At 39.4% G+C, this 20,285-nt stretch overlaps 1 protein-coding gene across 2 annotated transcripts; it reads left to right on the forward strand.

The window, feature by feature from the left end:
- Positions 1–824: 824 nt before the first annotated feature.
- On the forward strand, positions 825–17,641 carry slc35e4 (solute carrier family 35 member E4). 2 transcript variants are annotated; one of them, XM_046862048.1, is made up of 3 exons: positions 825–1,003; positions 4,299–4,906; positions 12,238–17,641. In XM_046862048.1, the coding sequence occupies exons 2-3, from the start codon at positions 4,318–4,320 to the stop codon at positions 13,791–13,793; spliced, it is 2,145 nt and encodes a 714-aa protein (XP_046718004.1). In that variant the 5' UTR covers positions 825–1,003; positions 4,299–4,317; the 3' UTR covers positions 13,794–17,641. The 2 variants fall into 2 exon arrangements, with proteins under 2 accessions (XP_046718004.1, XP_046718003.1); XM_046862047.1 differs by lacking the exon at positions 825–1,003 and adding an exon at positions 2,870–3,127.
- Positions 17,642–20,285: the final 2,644 nt, after the last annotated feature.

Below are 20,285 nucleotides of genomic sequence, written 5' to 3' on the forward strand. Positions count from 1 at the left end.
AGAGGTATGCGTATGCAGAGGTATGGGTGGAACGGGTGGATTCAAAAGAACAAAGACAGGACCGCTGGTCACTGTTACCTCAGGAGCATGTTTAACTCGACTGAGATGAAAAGAGAAAAAGGTTGATAAGGAAAGAAAAATAAGGATCATTAGGTAAACTTATTGTTATGCAAACGTTAGACACTGTACAGTGTGTTCCAGGTGTAAGTAGAGACTCTGGCAAGACTAGTTATGGCAGCAAAACTAAAAGGGAGAAAGAGAAGGTAACAGACACGAGGGCCCTCTTGGATAAGAGACCACCGTCAACAAACCTATATAGGGGTTAGAGAATGAGTGAACGACCAAGTTATTTCAGATGCAGCAAAACTGTAATTAGCTTAAACACTGCGATTTTGGCCCCAATTTGGTCGTCTGAGACAAATTTTTAAAATCCTTAAAGATTCCTAAAGCTACAACCTGTAGTCTCTGATCGCTGGATTGACGTTTGTGATTAGCGCAACAATTTCACACACAACAACGAACCGTAGTTAAAGGTCTACTGATTCATCGGCTTTGGCAAATAATTGGCACCTATAACTCGGCACCTTTGTCGATTAATTGGCAACTTACTTAAATTTCTAGTGGTCTGTCATTTAATGTGTTTTTGAGGGAACTCAAAAAGGAATTGCATTCGGTACACATGTGAACCAAACCGACATTCCTGTACCGAAACGGTTCTGTAAGAAAGCATGTACCGTTACACCCCTAGTGTGAACCCGGATTTAGAGCTAAACCTGGTATTTTCCAATGAGGCGCAGAAGAAGGGAGAGGTTGCTGTTTGGAACACACCAATAGCGGCGGTTCCTATTTAATCGAAAGTGCGCAGATTGGACGGACGCTGCAACTCTGGAACACACCAAACAGCCGGTCTGACAATAACAGCGAAGGAAAGCGCTCGGTGCCTCCATCATCATCATCCGCGCCGGGAGGAACATCACCCAGCTTTCATAGAGCCACATACACGGTAAGATTTGAAGAAAAATGTCTCTGGGCTTCTTTCAGGTTTTTACAGGATGAAGGAATATGTGTAGTGTGTGCTTTTCTTTTACAGTACCTCATTTCTCTAAGCTGCGCAGTCAGGGATCAGTGTGTTCACGCTATAAATGTAGATGTAATATTAAACCACCAAGTCTCTGTCTTGCACACACACACACACACACACACACGCGCGCGCGACCTGGGGCTATGTACCTCAAAATACCTATACAGGTGTTAATAACGTGTTATAAATGTATGATTAATACACTACTAAAGTTTTAATGACATTCCTGATGATTTCATTGTTTCTCCTTTCATGGATAGTAAAATAAAGATCCAAGCTGAATGATAACAAAAGCTCTGGTTTACAGCTTTTATAGATTATTTATATGTATTTTAAATAATAACATTGTACGCGTGTTTATTCATATCATTAACCTTCTTTATTATCATTCAATGAGTAATAGACAGGACTGGAAATGGTTTAGCCCGGGGTAGGGGTGTGGAAAAGATTCGTTTAAACGTTTCTTTACAGTGAGGCGGACTAGGAAATGTGTTGACTGATTGGTTGTGATAATATGTAGGTGGTGTCGTTTTAGAATCCTAGAAACGTCTAGTATGAATTGATTTGATGTATTGGAAGTCTCTAGGTTTAGGTGACCCCCACGCACGCAAGATAGACAGTGGTAGGTTCTGCGGTTAGGGTTTTAGCGGATGAGGAGTGAACGACAGGGCGGCTCATGACTGCATTGATGTTCATATCTAATGCATGAATGTTTTGTTTTTAATATGGTATATGGCATAATAATAATTAAGCTTAATTATAATAATAAATAATTTGCCTGATCGGAGATGTCGAGGACAGCAGGACGTCCATATAATAAAAAAAAAAAAATCTTGACGAACAAAATATGAATCATCCATGATGACACGGAAATTTCACATTTTCCTACTTTGTGTATGTTTCTTCTCCTTCCTGAAATTATTCTAGCTCTTGGATGAATCCTCTGGTTTGGAAATGTACTTCCGGGTTTGAATTAATTTGCATATGTGCGAATGGCCAATTGCAGACGAGATCACTGGACACGTGGGAGAAATGTTTAGACGCTGGCGATTACGTAATTCCTGAAACCCGGACGTTCTGCGTGAATAATAACGTATTAGTAAAGAATAAAAATGTGCCAACCCCCTGTCCTTTACATCTGCCTCTTTCAAACCAACCACATGCATGTCTTCCCTCACCACATCCATAAACCTCCTCCTTGTTCTTCCTCTTTTCCTCCTTCCTAGTGCCTCCATCCTCAGGATTCTCCTACTGATATACCCCATGTCCCTCCTCTGCACATGTCCAAACCATCTCAATCTCGCCTCCCCATCTTGTCTCCAAAACGTCCTACATGCACTGTCCCTCTAATAAACTCATTTCTAATCCTGTCCATCGTTGTCACTCCCAACGAAAACCTCAACATCTTCAGCTCTGCTACCTCCAGCTCCACCTCCTGTCTTTTACTCAGTGCCACTGTCTCTAAACCATACAACATCTCAGGTCTCACCACAGTCCTATAAACTTTCCCTTTCACTCTCACAGATACTCTTCTTTTACAAATCACTCCTGCTATCACTCTTTTCCACCCACTCCACCCTGCCTGCACTCTTTTCTTCACTTCTCTAACACACTCTCCATTACTTTGCACTGTTGACCCCAGGTACCTGAACTCCTCCACCTTCTCCACCTCTTCCCCCTGCAACCGCACCACTCCACTGTCCTCCCTCTCATTCACACACATGTACTCTGTCTCACTCCCACTGACCCATGCCATTCCTAACGCAACACTTCCTGTAGGAAAGCGTTCCCCTTCGGTTGTATTTCCACACTTCACCACTAGAGGGATATTCACATTTACAATTCATGATATGTTACTACCTCTGTGACGTCACAGTGCACCACACACTGAGCAGCAGACAGAATAATACATCTCGCAACCAGCGTGATGTTATTGAACAGCAGCTGGCAGATGACTGCAAGAATCACCTCACATGATCAAATCCCTAAACCCAGTAAAGTTTAAGTGTTCTGAATCATGTACTACAATTCTACTGACACAATGGTGTGAGTATCGTATTTTTCGGACTATAAGCCGCTACTTTTTTCCCACATTTTAAACCCCGTTGCTTAAACAACAACTTCACAAACTTCAAGCCAAAAAACTGAACCCCATAACATTAGACCAATGAACTTTCCGAACGGAAACGCAAAAACGCACCTCACCTGTGTTCTGAGCTGCACGGCATCGGGAGGAAAAAAAGTTTTTCTTAAACGCACAACGATGCCAAAAGATAAACTCCCGAGATAAATAGTTGTGAAAGGAAGGAGAAAGACAGTAAACAATGACTTTCTTGGTCGGCTACTGTTTAGATACAAGCCGTTGTAAAGCGTTGAGTCTGGGTGAAGGGAGAGCTCGCTAACTCCAGTTACAACAGAAATCATATAAGCACAGACAGGTTTCCAAAACTCGTGCTTTTTTATTATTCTTGGCAACAGCGTTACAGGCTAGTCAAAGAAACTTAGAAAAAAGAATCAGAAAATAATAAGGACACATGCAGTAATAGCTTAAAAATACGGCAACAGACTATTCCCAAAATACCGCTATGCTCCTAAAGGAAGCGCAACATATTACACCCGTTACACCGTGTAACAGACACTGTCTTTCGTTAAAGCCTGTGTAAAGTTCATTAGTTTCAATGTGGACAATGCGGCTTATAGACAGGTGCGGCTTATTTATGTTTAAAATAAAAATCTTTGTCAAATTCAGTGGGTGCGTCTTATATATGGGTGCGCTTAATAGTCCGGAAATTACGGTACATTCTCCTGATCAGCGTACATCGGATAACCGTTCCCACATTTTGGTCCTTAAAGCCGGATAGCGATCCTTTCTAACACTCACCATTCACTCCCTATTCAGTCCCCATCACCACTAAGAGTCCACGGCCCTTCCACACTGATGGCTGGGCTAACTAAGTGTATAATAATAAAACTAATATAATTAATAATATAATAATAATACAAACACATGTGGGGAAGGCAGAGTGCTCTGTTTCTGTCATCCTGCTTTCCCCAAGAGTACCAAAAATATTTAAGAATGTATACACCTGTGTTTTTGGCCACCCTATCTCGTTCATGTGTGCTTCTGCTGCTCCATACACACTTCATTCAACCAATCAGTGTATTGTATGTGCTGTAATCTTTAGATCGCAAATGTAACATGTTCCTGTGCTCACAGAGCCGAAGATGAATCGAACATGATCAGCAGTGATGATGGCCCCTCCAAAAGCGAGGAGACCCAGGACAACAGGCAGAGGAGTACGCGTCCGGTTGAAACTCTGCATCTTCTGTCAGCCGTGGTAGTGTGGCTGGTTACGGGAACCACCATCTCCAGCCTGAACAAATGGATATTTGCAGTGTACAACTTCAGATACCCGCTCCTCCTTTCAGCTCTGCACATGCTCACGGCCATAATTTTCGGAGTCATAAAGTACTGGTTTGATCGAAGCCAAGGTGTGGCAAGGCAGGAGCTGACCTCCAGCGCCAAGTGCAAAGTGTTCCTACTGAGCCTGACCTTCTGCGCCAGCATCGCCTTCGGCAACGTCGGCCTCAACTACGTGCAGCTGTCCTTTGCTCAGATGATCTACACGACCACGCCGATCTTCACTCTGGCCATCTCGTCTCTGGTGCTTGGCAAACAGCACCATATCCTCAAATACACCGCCATGATGCCCATCTGCCTCGGGGCTTCCTTCAGCATTATGGGCGAGGTGCAGTTTGATCGGACAGGCTGTCTGTTTGTGCTCGCCGCCACCATGCTACGGGGGATAAAGAGCATCCAGCAAAGTGAGTATCAAAACCTTGTGAGTTTCATTTACATCAACAAGACATTAGTGTATATGTTTGATACGTTTTTTAATTATTGACTGTCAGTTATCCATTCATCCATCTATCCATCCATCCTTCCATCCATCCATCCGCCCATCCATCCATTTATCCACCCATCCATCCATCCATCCATTTATCTATTATCCATCCATTTATTTATTTATCCATCCATCTATCCATCCATCCATCCATCAAGTCAAGTCAAGTCAAGTCAAGTCAAGTCAAGTCAAGTTTATTTCTATAACGCTTTTCACAAAGACATTGTCTCAAAGCAGCTTTACAGAAATCACCAGTCAAGGTGAATGGTGTGCATTTATCCCTGATGAGCAAGCCATGGCGACTGTGGCAAGGAAAAACTCCCTTAGATGTAATGAGGAAGAAACTTTGTTCGGCATCTACTTCTTCAAAGGTCCATAATCTTCATGAGGTGAGATGTGACTGGAGCTGGCCAAACCTCAGGATGCCTCGAGATGAGGAGAGAAAGAGAAGCAGTGGAGAGAAATTAGCGTAGCTGCTGTTCATGAGATTAACAGCACAAGTTGATAATGTGCATGTGATCAGATGTTCTGGAGCACAAGGTTATGATGTGAGACATATGTTATGCTCTGCTAAAAAGATATGTTTTTAATCTGCACTTAAACTGGGAGAGTGTGTCTGAGCCCGGAACAATGTCAGGAAGACTATTCCAAAGTTTAGGAGCTAAATGTGAAAATGATCTACCACCTTTAGTGGACTTTGCTATTCTAGGAACTACTAGAAACCCAGAGTTTTGAGATCTCAGGGAGCATGTCGGATTGTAGCGTGTTAAGACTGGATAGATACATGGGAGCCAAACCATTTAGGGCTTTATAAGTAAGAAGTAGTAGTTTGAAGTCTATTCGAAACTTAACAGGAAGCCAATGTAGGGACGATAAGATTGGGGTTATATGGTCATATTTACTTGACCTAGTAAGAACTCTTTGCTGCCGCATTATGAACTAACTGAAGCTTGTTTATTAATGGTGCAGGACATCCACCTGGTAATGCATTACAATAGTCTATTCTGGAGGTCATGAACGCATGGACGAGCTTCTCTGCATCAGATATAGATAACATGTTTCTTAACTTAGAAATATTTCTAAGGTGAAAGAAGGCTGTTTTTGTAACTTCGTTGATGTGATTTTTAAAAGACAAGTTGCTGTCTAAAATAACTCCCAGGTCATTTACCGTTGAACTAGTGGTTACAGAACATCCGTCTAAATGCAGGTTGAGATGCTGGAGCTTCTGTATACTGGTTTTTGGGCCGATAAGCAAAATCTCCGTCTTATCAGAATTTAGTAGTAGAAAGTTATGGGTCATCCAATCTCTTATTTCTTTAACACACTCAGTTATGCGAGCTAATTGAGCTGTATCGCCTGGTTTTGATGAAAAATATAGCTGCGTATCATCAGCATAACAATGGAAGCTAATTCCATGCCTTCTAATAATATTTCCTAAGGGAAGCATGTATATTGTGAAGAGCAGGGGTCCTAGAACTAAACCTTGTGCACGCCATAATTTACTAGCATTAGCCTGGATAGCTCTCCATTTAAGTCTACGAAATGTTAACGATCAGACAGGTAGGATTTAAACCAGCTTAATGCCTGTCCCTTAATGCCGATGTAATCCATCCATCTGTCCATCTTTCTATCTATTTATCCATCCATCCATTTATCCATCCATTTATCCATCCATCCATCCATCTATCCATCCATCCATCCATCCATCCATCCATCTATCCATCCATCCATCCACCCACCCACCCATCCATCCACCCGAACATCCATCCATTTATCTATCCATTTATCCATCCATCTATCCATCTATCCATCCATTTATCCACCTATCTATTCATCCACCCATTTTTCATCCACTCATCCATTTATCCACCCATCTATTCATCCACCCATTCCATCCATATATATAGGGATATGGATGATTTTGTTCTCAGGTATCATGATCTGATATTTTGCCAAAATTTAACATCAAATATCATGCATCAAGAGTCAATCATATATGTTCAGTGTTTAACTTTCAGCAGTTTTTTTATAAGATATAGCTGCGACAACTACATACACACATCACGTCCTCATTACTCATGTGATAACCCTATTTACCCAGCAAGGCTACCTGTCAATAAAGAGCTGTCATTTCTTTTACACAGCTCACAGCGAGTGTAAAGTCTCTTAGCAGACGTTCTTTCTCGAGGGACTCCGTGTGCAGGAATAAATGCCGCCTGACGTCAGGCGCTACTTTTGGTCTTTCCTATGAAACCACTTTTCCGAGGTCATTTCATCCCCGACGGCTGGTCTGAATTTTTTTGTCAGAGCGCATAGCACCGACGCCCTCTCTGTCCACGTCCTGTTTTAGACCGGAGCTGAAACGTCCTGACCAAACACGCGTTGCAGATCCGGTCATAGGGGCAGCTTTTTACCTGATGAAATTTGCTGATTTGAAGTGCTGAGAAATATTCAGATACGTGATACGTGTTTGTTACATTACACTGTATGGATGTCCCAAACGTATTGGGACAGCTGATTTTCAAATCAGCCCAAACTTGTGTACCTCACACTTTTAGCATAGTTGGAGGTACGCAATTGTAAAAAAAAAAAAATCCCTTCAGGAGACCCAAACCTGCTCAAGCATGACAATGCCCCTGTACACAAAGCCAGCTCTATGAAGATATGCTTTAGATAGGTTGGAGTGGAAGATCTCCTGCTATAGTGCTCTGATTCCCAACCCTATCGAACACCTTTGGGATGAATTTTTCATTCTGACTGCACCCCAGTTCAACATCTTTACTAACTATCTTATGGCTGAATGAATCTCCACAAATCTAGTGGAACATCTTACCAGAAGATTGGAGGTTCTTTTCAGAGCAAATGGGGACTAAATGTAAAATGGGATGTTCAAAAAGAGCAGAATGCTCAGTTGTCCACAAACATTTGTCTATATAGTGCCCACTGAACAGATGCCTACGATCTGATGACTAAAACAGACGCAGTGTGAAAACAGCCTGAGGTAAATAACGTGTATCATTATGTTTCCTAACATGTGGGAGTAAACAGCACACTCCCAGGAAGCGTAATCTAATTTTACACACAGAGCTTAAACATGTTTAAAAATGTTTCACAAGGTGCACAGAAGGAACAAAATGCAACGAAATCCGACCTTGTGACGTTGTAGAAATGCAATGTTTTACAGGTCTCGTTTACAGAACATGCAACATTCGAGGGTTTACATGTGATCGCTCACGTGCGCTGCTGTTGTAATTCTTACCTCTGATTAGTCAAAAGAGTTTTTTATTAAATATCAGCAGCTCTTACAATAGTGCTGGATTTGATTTAAGCCACAGATTCATATTAATACACTTTTACTACAACCGTTGATACACAATATATAAAAGTTTGTGGAAACCTGAGCTGAAAATGTGTGTTTTTTTAATATGCTATTCCACATTCAATCCCCATTTGCAGTTATAATAACCTTCACTCTTCTGGGAAGATGTTCTGCTAGATTTCGGATTGTGCTTGTGGAGATTTTCTGCTCATTCAGCTACAAAGGTGTTAGTAAATTCAGCTACTGCTGTAGGTGAGGAAGCCAGAGCACTATATCACTCAAGATCTCATGAAAACTATATCTTCATATAGCTGGCTTTGTGCACAATTGCAGGTTGAAGTGAAGGGAAAATGTCATGTTACTACATCCAAAGACAATTCTTCTAATTGTGTGTGTCCAACTTTGTGGTAAAATTTTGGGGAAGAACCACAAATTGCTGAAAAATCGGGGGGTTCCAATACTTTTGAATGTATAGCGTATGATGAAATCGTTTGTAAGGAGGTATTTTAATACTCCGAAGCCTGAATTTTTACCAGTTTCATTGTAAGAAGTCAACCCGCATCGTTTTGAGCTTTACAGTAGAGAAAAAAAACGAAAGGCTGGTGACAGAGCACCAATACATACTCGATAACAGGACATTCCAACCCTAAATTGTTGGGGAAAAAAATGCAAAGTTGGTGATTTGCTGTAGTAACAAAAGGAATAAAACACTTTTTAATTAACTTTACGTTGTTCATTATTTTCCCCTAAGCCTGCCCCTAAGTGCTTGAAACACTGTTCAGGAAAACATCGACAAAGTTTTATAATGTGGACTAATTGCTTCGAGCTGGACTTCATTATGTTAAGTGGTTTCCACAGGAGAGTGATTAAATCGTTGTTTTACAAAGGGATAGAGAGCGAAAGAGTGTAACATTGAACCATATGATTCCACACTGAGGGATGATTTGCTTCCAACATGTTACAGAACGGAACAAGCTCCTAATACTCATGGGATTTTCCAGCGTACTGATCTAATTAACGCACATTTTCAGGTTGTCAAGTTGAGTTTTAGGTAATACAGTTGTAAAAGCCCACAGCACTGAGGAGAGCGTAAGAGCTCAGATTCGATATCTAGTCTCAGGACAGAGCTGAAATGGGAAATCGTTTTTTTTTTCAGAGACTCGTGCATGCTCCTTTTTATTCATATGCAACAAACTAAGTCATTTAACTGTATGATGATTTACTGCGATCAAACAAATACATAAGATGTTCCACTTCCTCCTTTTTCTAAATTTATCCTCTTGGCATTCTGACAGTTTGTTTCTCCAAACGTTCAGGTGAAATTCTTTGCCGTGCCTCTTGTAAAACTTGCCAAAGATGTTTTTCAGTAGTTGGAGATTTCTTTCTTGTGCTCCAGTTTATCCCAGGGCAGTTCAATAGGTTTAAGGTGTGGTGACTTGGCAGGTCGTTCTATGATAGATATCACTCCAGCCGAGTGTTTGCTCTCCAAATAACGCTCACAGAACTCTGAAGTACATTTTGGCTGATTGTCTTGTTATATGATGAAGTCGGTTCCAATGAGCTGCAATCCAGACTGAATTGCATTTCCAACCTTCCCTGCTCCGAAACAACCCCAAATCATTAAGCTTTAACCTCCATGTTTGATTGTGGGGGCAGTTTGCTAACATCTCTCCTGTTCTCCATTTTGCACAAGTTCATCTGCCAGAAATGTGAAAATTGGACTCCACAGGACTTTCTACCATTCATTTATTGAACTACTTTGTTGCATAGAAACCAAAGAAGCATGCTTGTGTCTCAATCACCATAAAAGAGGTTTCCAGACTTTTCACAAGGGCTGTACTTCTTTAGTTGAGTTTTTGTTAAATAGGAAATGTACCCATTTTTATTACACATTGATATTTGGCATGACATTAAGTATTGGACTTGAATAACAGGCGGTTTGTGTGAGGTTGAGTGAGAGTTTGAGTACAGCTGTAGTACATAGCCGTTTATAGCTTAGTCATTACAACATATCAGATTTTGGACAGTCATGGTTTCGTTATCACGGTAAACATTACACTACTATAACGTGCTTCGTGAAGGTGACAGATTAAAAATAAAATACAGACAGTTTCCTCCTCGCTTTGAATGCAGCTAATGTGGCTGCTAACAGGCCAGGGAAGTGTACATCATCATCTAGTTTGTGCAGAACATGTGCCCAAATTCACACAGATAGGATACTGTGTGTACGTAAGATTTTATAAAGAAATGTCAATTTCAGTTTTTATTTAAGCGACGTGTGAGTGATGTAGTGAATACATATGGCAGGACCTATGAATGTTGTTCATTTTTCTACACAACAGTACATGAAAACAGAACAGTTTTCAGATACTGTGTGGCATGTGTGTGTGTGTGTGTGTGTGTGTGTGTGTGTGTGTGTGTGTGTGTGTGTTGATGATTTCGACATGCACTTTGACATGATTTAACCTCGAGTGCAAGATTCAACAAGCAACACCTTAGCTTATGAAACGCTTCAGGATAATGACAGAGCTGGTGATACTTTATGTAAGCTCCGTATTTTTGTCCTCATTTGGTGTAAAAAAAAATCTTTTCCTAGGTGGAGATATCCACTAGAATAAGCAGCATTTTGAGTCACCCTGAAGCTTCAGTACAGCTGAGCAATTGGGCGCAAATACCCGTCTGGGTTGGAGTGTCAGCGTCCTGTTACAGTGGGTTATTTTTGTAGGCTTGTTTACAGTGCGTGTCATACACCAGGTCAGCACGTGTGCCAGCTCACTCCAAAATCACCTTCAAATATCAAGAGAATGCTGTGGAGATTCTATCATATTTCCTGTTTACTCCAATATGTGTGTATGTTTGCATACGTACTGTACCCACTGTACTCTGTGGATTAGAGGTCACACTGAAGTCTTCATAAACACTGACTTAAGTTTTTATATATATTTTTCAATGAATTTCTATGATATATTGTAATTCCCAATTTCTCTTCATTTTATGGCTTTTGTCTCGATTGCTCTGCTTCCATGACTGTCTGTTTAGATTAGAGTTTCTCTCCAATCATATTTCAGCCATCACATTACGTTTTTCTTGGGTTGTCGGAATCAACATTGTGGGCGCCTGTAGCATAAAACACGTTGCTATATATATTAAGGCGTTAATGCAAAAATGAAAAAATTGACGGCACTTATTTTTATTAACGAAGCACGCATTTCTGTTTGACCATTTAAATATATATATATATATATATATATATATATATATATATATATATATATATATATATATATATATAAATAAATATAAAAGAGGTGAAATTAAACATATTTTTATGGAAATTTCCTTAAAAGTAAAATTAGGTACTTTATACTTTGATTATACTTTTATACTTAATATTTTTATTAGTATTATTTTTTATCTTCTATTTCTATTTACATAATGAACAGTCGTAAAAAAGCATTTGACTACATGTCGTATGCTGTATGAATGTGTATTTGACTTGATTTGACTTGATTTGATTTGATTACCTCCCATATGCTGCTGTTACTCAGAAGGTTGCACACAATTGTATAGAAGGTCACATGCTACAGAATTACAGTTAACCTTTACTGGAACAACGTCAGAAGCTCCACGTGCACACGGTGTGCTAAATTTAGAGTAGAAGAACTTGTGTGTCCTGCGCAGAGCCCTGACCTCAACCTTGTTGAACATCTTTTAAGATTGCACCCCAAACCTCCTGCCTGTTCTCACTAATGCTCTTCTATCTGAATGATTACAAATCTCCACAACCACAAGTGAAAATCTTCCCAGAGGAGTTTTCGCTTATTATATTCCAATATGCGAAGTCCAACAAGGACATACTAGTGCGATGGTTGGGTGTCCCTGTAGTGTTTCACTGTTTTTGTTCATTTACATGTCCTGCACTTTTTTTTCAGGCATCCTTCTCCAGGAGGAGAAGATCAACTCCGTGTTCCTGCTCTACCTGATGGCCATCCCCAGTTTCTGCATCCTGTCTGTGGCAGCTCTGTTCCTGGAAAACTGGTCTGCTCTTCAGTCACCGCACCACTACGACAGACATTTGTGGGGCTTCATTGTGCTCAGCTGCCTGGGTTCTGTGCTCTATAACCTGTCGAGTTGCTTCGTGATCAGCCTTACTTCCGCCGTCACGCTGCACATCCTGGGCAACCTGAACATGGTGGGAAATCTGCTGCTTTCCCAGCTGCTGTTCGGCAACCAGCTTTCTGCGCTGAGCTGTGCCGGGGCTGTGCTCACACTCTCCGGGATGATCATCTATCAGAACTCCGAGTTCCTCATCACGTATATGGACACCAGACGCAAAAAAGAGGCAGAAACTTGTTCAAGATGCACTTATGAGAACACTTATGAGTCTTTAAGTTTATATTCGTCCCAGGACCCATCGTTAGAACTTGAACTATGCCCTTCTACAGAGCCATCTCTCGAAATGTATGATGATTCAGAACCATGGGAAGAACTATACAGTGATCTAGAACCACCTCCAGCACCAGAACATGACCTAAAAACATCTCCAAAACTGTACCATGACCTCCAAGCACCTTTAAAACCAAATCATGTCCAAGAAGCACTTGATCAAGATCTAGAACCATATCTGGAACTGTGCCATGACCCACATCTATCTGCAGATCCACCTGCAGCACTAGACCATGACCTAAAACCGTCCTCAGAAATAGACCAAAACCCAGGACTATCCTCAGAATTAAACCATGACCTAGAACTATTTTTAAAACTAGAGCATGAGCTAGAACCATCTTTAGAGCTGGGCAATCATGTAGTGCCATTGCCAGAATCAGACCATGAGCTAGAACCATTTTTAGAGTTGGTCCATCATTTAGAACCATCTTCAGAACTAGAGCATGAGCTAGAACCATCTTTAGAGCTGGTCCATCATTTAAAACCATCTTCAGAACCAGACCATGAACTAGAACCATCTTTAGAGCTGGTTCGTCATGCAGAACCATCTTCAAAACCAGACCATGTGCTAGAACCATCTTCAGAGCTGGTCTGTCATGCCAGACCATCTTCAGAACTAGACCTTGCGGTAAATCCAAGCTCAGAACTGGAACATAATTTAGAACCATCCTCAGAACCAATGCATGATCTACAACCATGCTTAGAACCAGTTCAAGAACCATCTTCACTATTTCACCATGATCAAGAGCCAAGTTCAGAACTAGACCATGGCTTTTACCCGCTTCCAGCACTAGACAATGACCTTGAACCATCTTCACTACAAGAACATGATCTAAAACCATCTCTAGAACAAGGCCATGCTTATGATCTTGTCCATGACCTACAATCATCAGAACGGTTTGATGAATCTAAGTTACGTCAAGAATCTCTTCTTGGAAGCTACAGTGATGTAGAACCTTCAGCAGAGCGAGAACTGTTTCCGAAAGTAGCTCCCAAATCCGACAGTAGAACAGAGATGAGGTTCCACAAAAAAATGGACTGAAGTCTGTAAGGCCTATGGGTCTTAATTACAATAAATTTTATCTGGAGGTTGAACTGTTTATTCTGTGAGCTCCTATTACACATTTTTCATCAACATGGTGCTGATGTCTGTTCTGCGATCCCTTTTTAGGGAAACCGAACCAAGTTTGGACTCCATTGTAGAGCCCTGCATGGAACTGGTTTCTTTTTTTTTACTTACCTTATAACTGGAACATAAACAACTCTCAAACAATACATTACAACTAGCGGTTTTTATGGGATGGCGGTACTTGCGCTGTATTGGTTGTGAGTCATTAATTGCTTTTGTTGTCATGGTGATGACATGGTTTCCACGTTCTATTTAACCAGTTATGAGTTCCGTATAAAAGACCACAGAACGGTACCATGTTGGCAGAAAAGTGCTACATGTGTCTCGAGCCACTGTCTCGGTATCTCCTCACTGTGCCAATACGTTTGCTCACGAAGCTCACGAAGCTCTGAGACATTTCGGGTTGAAATGCACACCTTCTGAGCGAGTCCACTGTGAAGATACAACCCCAGATGTGTGTGGTACAGGCAGGTCACCTGTACACTGCTCAAGCACTTTTTTTTTTTAAAGGCTACGGTTACAGATAAAGACCACATTTTCGGTTCTGAGGTACTTCTCACCGTCTTCTCGCTGTGCTAGTCTGGAAGGGGCTTTAAAAGGCAGCTGTCCTGATTTTGATTTCTTGAGCTGAAGTTTACGCAAGATCTCCGTTTTTGTTTTGTTTACGGTGACGATGGACGTCTAGGTAACCTGACCTATGTTTTAAAAAAAAATTACAAATAAAAGTTTCTGGAGGTTTTAGCTATGAGGCGAACGATGATGATGTCTGTTTGACCGAAAGGTATTTTTTTTATTCTTAAAATCGTCATCAAGAGAATTTTTCAAGTAGGATTTTGTATTCTTCTTATTCAGCAGCTGATTGTCAGCGATTACAATTATTTATTGTACTAGTCATTATACTGTTTCTTTTTAGGACATTAAGTTCCTGTTGGTTTGTTTTTGTCTCTTTCTCTGTGACACATTTCGCATTACGGAGAGGCAGAAAAGAGACAATAAACCTGTCAGTCTTGAAGATTTAATTGTTGCTGAAAACGTACTGACTGTTGCACTGACACTGGAGACTCCTTCAGTGCATGTTAAATAATCATCTCCTTGCAGAAAGCTTCTCTAGATCTGCTATTCGAGTCTATAAGATTGCACGGTTACTATAGGAACGATGACAGAAAACTTTTTCCTATGAAGGGCCAAAAATCTCACTTGAATAAGGGCCATGGGCCGAAAATAAAAATGCTGCATTAGATTACATATTAGATGAAAATTTGCCATGATTTCTCTCATTTAGCATTCAGAATTTAAAAATCTAATTTTAATCTGCTTAACTAATGCAGTTCAAGTTTCAAACTTATAGTGCAGTTTGAAACGATCGAATTTATTGTACAATACAGTTCCATAACTAATTCAGTGACTTCTAAGAGACATGAAGCTGATCCTTATTTTTGGTCCTAACTAGAGATCGACCGATAGTGGATTTTACAGATTTTGAAAGCTAGTTTCGATCGTACTTGCCGATAACCGATTAATCAACTGATGAACTGTTTTTAAAATAGATACTGGATAATAAAAACAAACAAAATAAAATATATGCATTCAAACTGAAACAAAAACTACCCAAATTAGGGGTGTAACAGTACACGTATTCGTACCGATATCTGAACCGACCCGTAAACTGAGATACGTACCGAACCGTGAATTTTGTGTACCGTTACACCCATACTCTAAATAAATAAAAACAGTAACATCCAAAATGAATAAAAAAAAACATTTTAAATAAACAGCATGTTGTGTCAGTGATTCGCCTCTAGAGGTTGCTCTCGTACTGTATTACGCAACCCGGAAAAACTATCTGTTTATATATTTTTGCAGATGGTCCCTGCAATCGACTATCTGTGCTGATTAATTTACAAAACCGATGAATCGGTTGACCTCTAGTCGTAAGTTTTTCACTACAGAATAGCTAAAACATCCTCATGATGAGGATTTATTATTAGACCTGGCCTGTGTCTCTGAGGATTCCCCTCAGATTTCTGTCGCACAGCCGGAATGAACAGACTATTCGTTTCTGGAACATTTTTGTTTGTGCTTTTTGTATGTTTGCCTTGATGTTTGTTAATCAGTATTATTTATGTTGTTGGGATTTTTCCTGCTGGTTTTCCCATTCAGACAGCAACACCAGTCAAAGTCATATTTTGAAGCAGTGGAACAGTCGCTATGCTGCGTGTATTTTGTCATCTGCTGGACGGAGAGTAGACGTCATTTTTTTATTTATTTTGCCAGTTTTTTTTTCCAATGTGAATTGCACTGAAGAGTTTAGCTTGGAATTAGAGCAGAATCAGAAGTGAGATTGGGAATCAGTAGTTCCTGAGGTGTCAGAGCTGAAAGTCACCCCAAGGTCGTGTTCCAGTAAGTACCCGAGAGAGCAAGAAACACGTGAAGAAACACTACTGATATTGTTAGCGCGAGTTAGTCATGTGCCAATCGTTTGTTGAAGAGTTTCATTCCAATTGGAAGTTCAGGTTTTTTCACAGGTTTTTTGGTTTTAAAATCAAGCTACTGGATACGTTTTCCATATCACAACCATCAGCATATGTAAGGACATCTGTACTGTGCTGTGAAAAAGTATTTTTACATTTACATTTAGCATGTTTCCCTTATGATTGGCAGGTGCTATTTAAGTGATTTCTTGATTCAACAGATCTGGCAGTAATAAGGCCTGGGTGTGGCAAGTGGTTGCATTACTTTTTCACATACTTTTTCCACAGATTATTTCCCTTAACAAATGAAATTGTTACATAAAAACTGAATTTTGTATTTACAAAGTTTATCTTTGTGTAATATTGAAATTTGCTTGATGATCATTTGTCACAAAAAAGCAAGATCAGAAGGCGACAAATACTTTTTTACAGCACTGTAATACCAAGCATCTAAATGCTAACACGTCTAAGCAGTTAAATGTGGGTTATATATATTGTAATGTCCAAAAGAAGCAAGAATGAATGAAATCTTATCTATCCATATCAGTGCTGTTCGGATAGAAACATTCTGATTGACAGAAGGTGTAAAATATTTGTAACGTCCTTCCTGTGACGCTCACATCAGGCTCGCTATTAAACAAACCGGTTTGAAAACGATTAGTAAATATTTACTATGTTTTTGATTTACGTTTATTATCTACTGATCCCCAGGATGCATTAGTGCAACAATAAAAAAAGGATTTCAGTTTTAAAGCTGGAATTTTTTTTTTTATGCTGATACAGTATGATTCAATTTCGCTGCACGTTTTGTTAAAACACACATGACTGGAAACATTTTGTGGAAAAAAAATGAACGTCCTAAACAAAACCAGTGTCTTCGTATTGTATACAAAATGAGGGATCATATCATCATATCATATTTGTGAAAAAAAAAATTTTTGATGATACAGTTAAATAAAAATACATTATTTTTCGAAAAAATTTAAGTCACTCAGGATCATTTTGGGAAAAGCTTTTTATTTTATAATTGATCGCATTATATATTATACACTATTATAAACAAAAGTATCGGGACACCTGCCCTTTCCAGCCATAAGTAGTTCTTCACCAAGCTGTTTTCACAAACTTGAAGGCACACAAGATGTCAATGGATAGAAGACTTAATCCTGCATGAAAATGCCTCTGTGCACAAATCCAGTTTCATGAAGATATGCTTTACATGGTTTGAAATGGAAGATCTCCTGCTGTAGAGCTCTGACCTCAACCCTATTGAACTGAAATTGAACTGGAACGCTGACTGCACCCCAGGCCTCCTTAAATCACCTACATCAGTACCTGACTTTACTAACACCCTTATAGGTGATTGAGCACAAATCTCCACAAGCACACTCCAAAATCTAGTGGAACATCTTCCCAGAAGAGTGGAGGTTACAGCAACTGTGACTAAATGTGAAATAGGATGTTCAAAAAGCACATCTTATGGTCAGGTGTCCACAACCTTTTATAGATATGGTGTATACTGTTGCTTCGCTCAGCTCTGTTTCATTTTTTTCGTAGTTATGAGAAAAGTAATGCCTTTGTGGTGCAAAAAGATCCTGAGGAAAAAAAATCACTGATCTTTGTGTAATTTTGTTTAAAAGATTATCTAGCGGTACCTTGCAATCGCCTCTGAAAGCAGTGCCCCTGACTCTGTTTACGCCTCCTCAGCTGAACGTAACTGTACAGTGAAACTGCAGTGAGGGATTAGTTTGAAGATAAATACCTCATTATTATTATTATCATTCGTTAAAAGCTCATTTCGTCTATCATAGCGTCAAAGCAGCTTGTTGTGCGTGTAAGTCGAAGGATTTACAGATAAAGCAGTAAATGAAACTCATTCTCAGTCACACGGTTACGAATAAAAAAAAAAGCGTATCAATAAAAAAAGCAATAGAATAAACCGTCGACTTTTACATCTCATGAGAATGGGATTTGATTTTGTTTTGTTTTTTTATTTGATCTTCTTCTCAAATGTTTTGTTTTCTCACATCTATACTGCTTTGTCTGTCTGTCGGCTTTATCTCATTTGTATACGTTTATCCATGAACTGATTATTGCTTGTGTTTTTTTTTTTTTTGGTTTTTTTTGGTTTTAAAGATTAGTGAACACGTAGTGACGCAGACTGGCCTGAGAAGGTCTGACAAGGTTTGATGCTTTGTGGGAAAATGTTTTTTAGTGACTTGGAGCTTCTTAATCCAGCATGTCATTCAGCTCCATACACTCCATTATATATAAATGTTGCCAGATTTGTGTCAGAAGGATTTTTTTTTCGTGTGCGCGACTACCTGGGTTCAGGGTCTGGGACTTTCTTCTTTACAGTTCAAGATCCTGTAAATAATTAATTTGGGTTTTTTTTTTTTTTTTTTTAAAGGAGCCAAAATGTTTAATGAACTAAAGGATTCCAGGAATTTTTTTGTAACGTAACAGTACTGTTTTTTTTCCTCAGGAGCTGAATAGTTCTGGATAGGTTTTTTTTTTTCTTCAGGAATGTAAAAGTTTTTTTTCAAGAACCAAATATTTCAAATAATAATTTTTAGTACCTGTTGACCTTTAGAACGTATTTCAGGAATGGTTCTGGAACTGTTTTTTTTTTTAGGAAGCGATTTTTCAGAAATTAAAACGTTTCAGAAACTTTATCATGAATGTAAAGGTACCAGTACCTTTTTTTTAGAACTGTATTTTCTGGAAACTCTTTCATTCTTTTCTAGGAGCTGAAGAGATTTCTCAGAACCTTCCTCCAAATATAGGAAACAAATACTTAAAGTTTTTTTTTAATAATTTGAAATTTTTTTTCCTTTAAGAAGCTAGAAACAGTTTAGAAACTAAAGAGTTCTAGAGCCTTTATTAATAATGTTAACGTACAGTAATGTTTTTTTCAGTCTCCAAACACAATTCCGGAACATTTTCAGTGTCTGGAATATTCAAGAACATATTTAGGAACTGTGAGTTTCAAAATTTCACATTTTGTATTTATTTATTTATTTATTTATTTTTAATGAAGATACACAGGAATTTCAGAAACATAATGGTTCCAGAAACAGAAACTAAAGAGTTCTAGAGCCTTTATTAATAATGTTAACGTACAGTAATGTTTTTTTCAGTCTCCAAACACAATTCCGGAACATTTTCAGTGTCTGGAATATTCAAGAACATATTTAGGAACTGTGAGTTTCAAAATTTCACATTTTGTATTTATTTATTTTTAATGAAGATACACAGGAATTTCAGAAACATAATGGTTCCAGAAACAGAAACTAAAGAGATTCAGAACTCTCCTGATAGTACTGAACAGGTCTTGATCAGTTTTTTGCCTAGCGCAGACACAACAGTGTGCGGTTCTTCTTTCCTTTTTTTTTGTTGTTTGTGTAAATATAATGTTAACACAACACAAACCACACTCATGTCCCACTGCAAACAGTCTGCATCATGTCAAATTCTTACTTAATGGAAATCATGGAAATGCATGTGAGACTCACACGCTATAATGGAAACGTGAGGGACATGAGGTCTGGATTGAGAAGCTCTTAGCACTGTATTGCACTCCATGTGTCACAAAAACGTCAAATGTAACTACTTATTATATTTTATGTATTTTACAATCATGGGAACGCTGACTGAATAAATATGCTTGTTTAAAGATCTTCTAGTCTCTTGTCATACTTTGCTTATATCTTCTTCTTTCGGCTTCTCCCATTAGGGGTCTCCACAGCGGATCATCCGTCTCCATAGACCCCCGTCCTGTACATCTGCTTCTTTCAAACCAACTACCTGCATGTCTTCCCTCACCACATCCATAAACCTCCTCATTCCTGGAAGCTCCTGGCATACCCCATGTCTCAATTGCGCCTCCCTCACCTTGTCTCCAAAACGTCCTACATGCGCTGTCCCTCTAATA

This window comes from Silurus meridionalis, chromosome 11 (genome assembly GCF_014805685.1).
Source record: "Silurus meridionalis isolate SWU-2019-XX chromosome 11, ASM1480568v1, whole genome shotgun sequence".
NCBI classification, from domain to species: domain Eukaryota; kingdom Metazoa; phylum Chordata; class Actinopteri; order Siluriformes; family Siluridae; genus Silurus; species Silurus meridionalis.